We start from the raw sequence: 2,045 nt of genomic DNA on the forward strand, positions 1-2,045 counted from the left end.
CGTGCCCTCCTCGCACTGCCCAGACTGCCCAGGCTACCACGGAGTAGCTGATCCCCTCTCTGGATCTCGTTGCAGGCTGTGAAAATCCCAAGCCTTGCCAGTCGGAGCTGATCGTGCTCGAGCACGGGTCCTACAGCGGAGACCCCGTCACCAAAGTGTTGCTGCAGCCGCTGACAGGTGGGAGCTGGGGGCTGGGGTGACACAGGGGGTTGGATGTGGCCCCCAGGGCTGGGGACAGCTCAGTGCTGGTCCCCAACGGTGCGAGATGCTGAGATTGGACAGGTGAAGGACGCACAAAGGGACCAGTGCTCGCAGCCGTGGGCACATGGTGCAAAGCGAAGCCTTAGAAAGGCTGCATCCAGCTCTGGAGTCCCCAACACAAGAAGGGCACGAATCTGTTGGAGAGGGTCCAGAGGAGGGTCGCAGAGGTGCTCAGGGGCCTGGAGCAGCTCTTCTACAAGGACAGGCTGAGGGAGTTGGGGCTGTTCAGCTGGAGAAAAGAAAGCTCTGGGGAGACCTTGTAGTGGCCTTCCAGTGCCTGAAGAGGAAGAACAATCAAGAGAGACCTGCTACCAGGCTTGTAGTGACAGGACAAGAGGCAATGGTTTTAAACTGAAAAAAGGTGGGTTTAGATTGGACATAAGGAAGACATTTTTTATGGTCAGGATGGTAAGACACTAGAACAGGTTGCCCAGAGTTGTGGATGCCTACTCCATCAATGTGTTCGAGGCCAGGTTGGATGGGATTTTGAGAAACCTGGTCCAGTGGAAGGTATCTCTGCCATGGAAGGGGGATTGGAACTAGATGGTTTTTAAGGTCCTTTCCAACTCAAGCCGTTCTACAATTCTATGAAAGGGCTGAGGAGAGCCAAGAGCCGCCGACCTCAGAGGATTCTCTGACTGGGGGGACAAACACCGTTTGGTGCACTCAAGGAGGAATTCAGGGATAACCTGTTGTGTCCCCCCCCGATTCCTGCACTCCCGTTCTCCCCCTAGGGCGGACTCATCAGCTTCGGGTTCACTGCAGCGCCATCGGCCACCCCGTCGTGGGGGAAAAAAAAGGACAGCAGCCCCTACCGCATGATGCTCCACGCCTACTACCTGCGCATCCCCACCGGCAAGGAGCTCATCGAGGTCTGCGCCCCCGACCCCTTCGTCACTGCCATGGACAGCAACTGGGTGCCCCACCAGGTCGTTCACCAGCTGGACGAGACCATCCAGGAGCTGAAGGACAAGACGGTGAAGAAGCAGGAGGAGGAGGAGAGTGAGGAAGCTGGTGGCGGGGGAGAAGAGGCACCGAGCAAAGCCAAGAGCCCGGAGACAGAGGAGCAGCGAGCCCGGTGTGAGCAGTGGTTGGCCGAGTGGGCTTTGGAGTGAGCACAAACAACGTCTCTTGTGTTTCCAGCCCAACGCTCCATTTTTGTCCCAATGGGTCCCCACGGAGCCCGGCGCTGACTCCGCATCTGCACTTTCTGTATGCCATGGCTTCCCCTCACTTCTGGGGCTGGGATTAGGCAGATTTTAGCAGCGATTAGGACGGGTTTTAATTTTTTAACGTACACACATCATCCATCTGGCCACTGGATGCCCCTTTCCTAATTCCAGGCCTCAACAGCAGAGTCAGTGTGTCACGTACCAGCTTAGAGTGACCCCAAAGCTTTAGGTCCCTGTCCCGGGGCTCAGCCAGGGCAGCGTGGACGCTGCCCTCCCTGCGAGCACGACTGACGTGTCCGCAATCTCTCGGGGCTGGGATGCTGAAATTCAGCCCAGCAAAGGGCGAGGAGAACCCGCCTCAGCCCATGTGCAGTGGTTGGGGTTTTTTTAAAGGTTTGCGGAAGATGAGTGAGTTGCTACAAGTGGGTTTTAAATTTATTTATTTTTTTCAAATTTTTATGAGAAGAATTTAGTCTTTTAGCGGTTCTGAAATACGGGTGGTCTCAGAAATGAGCGTATTTTTAGTACTTCTGCGTAGGCAGCAGCCCAAAGCTTTTTTTTAATAGATCTTATTCTTCTTGCTAGTGTTGCCTTTTCCCACTTTTCTCCTGG

General features: G+C 55.0%; 1 protein-coding gene across 1 annotated transcript; it reads left to right on the plus strand.

The window, feature by feature from the left end:
* Positions 1–75: 75 nt before the first annotated feature.
* Positions 76–1,376, plus strand: RPUSD1 (RNA pseudouridylate synthase domain containing 1; the record flags this gene model as incomplete). The annotated part of the gene is given in 3 exon segments (XM_009874879.1): positions 76–177; positions 996–1,053; positions 1,055–1,376. Coding segments are annotated over 3 exon segments (482 nt in total), but the record flags the coding sequence as incomplete, so codon positions are not given.
* Positions 1,377–2,045: the final 669 nt, after the last annotated feature.

This window comes from Apaloderma vittatum, unplaced genomic scaffold (assembly GCF_000703405.1).
Source record: "Apaloderma vittatum isolate BGI_N311 unplaced genomic scaffold, ASM70340v1 scaffold28448, whole genome shotgun sequence".
Taxonomy (NCBI): domain Eukaryota; kingdom Metazoa; phylum Chordata; class Aves; order Trogoniformes; family Trogonidae; genus Apaloderma; species Apaloderma vittatum.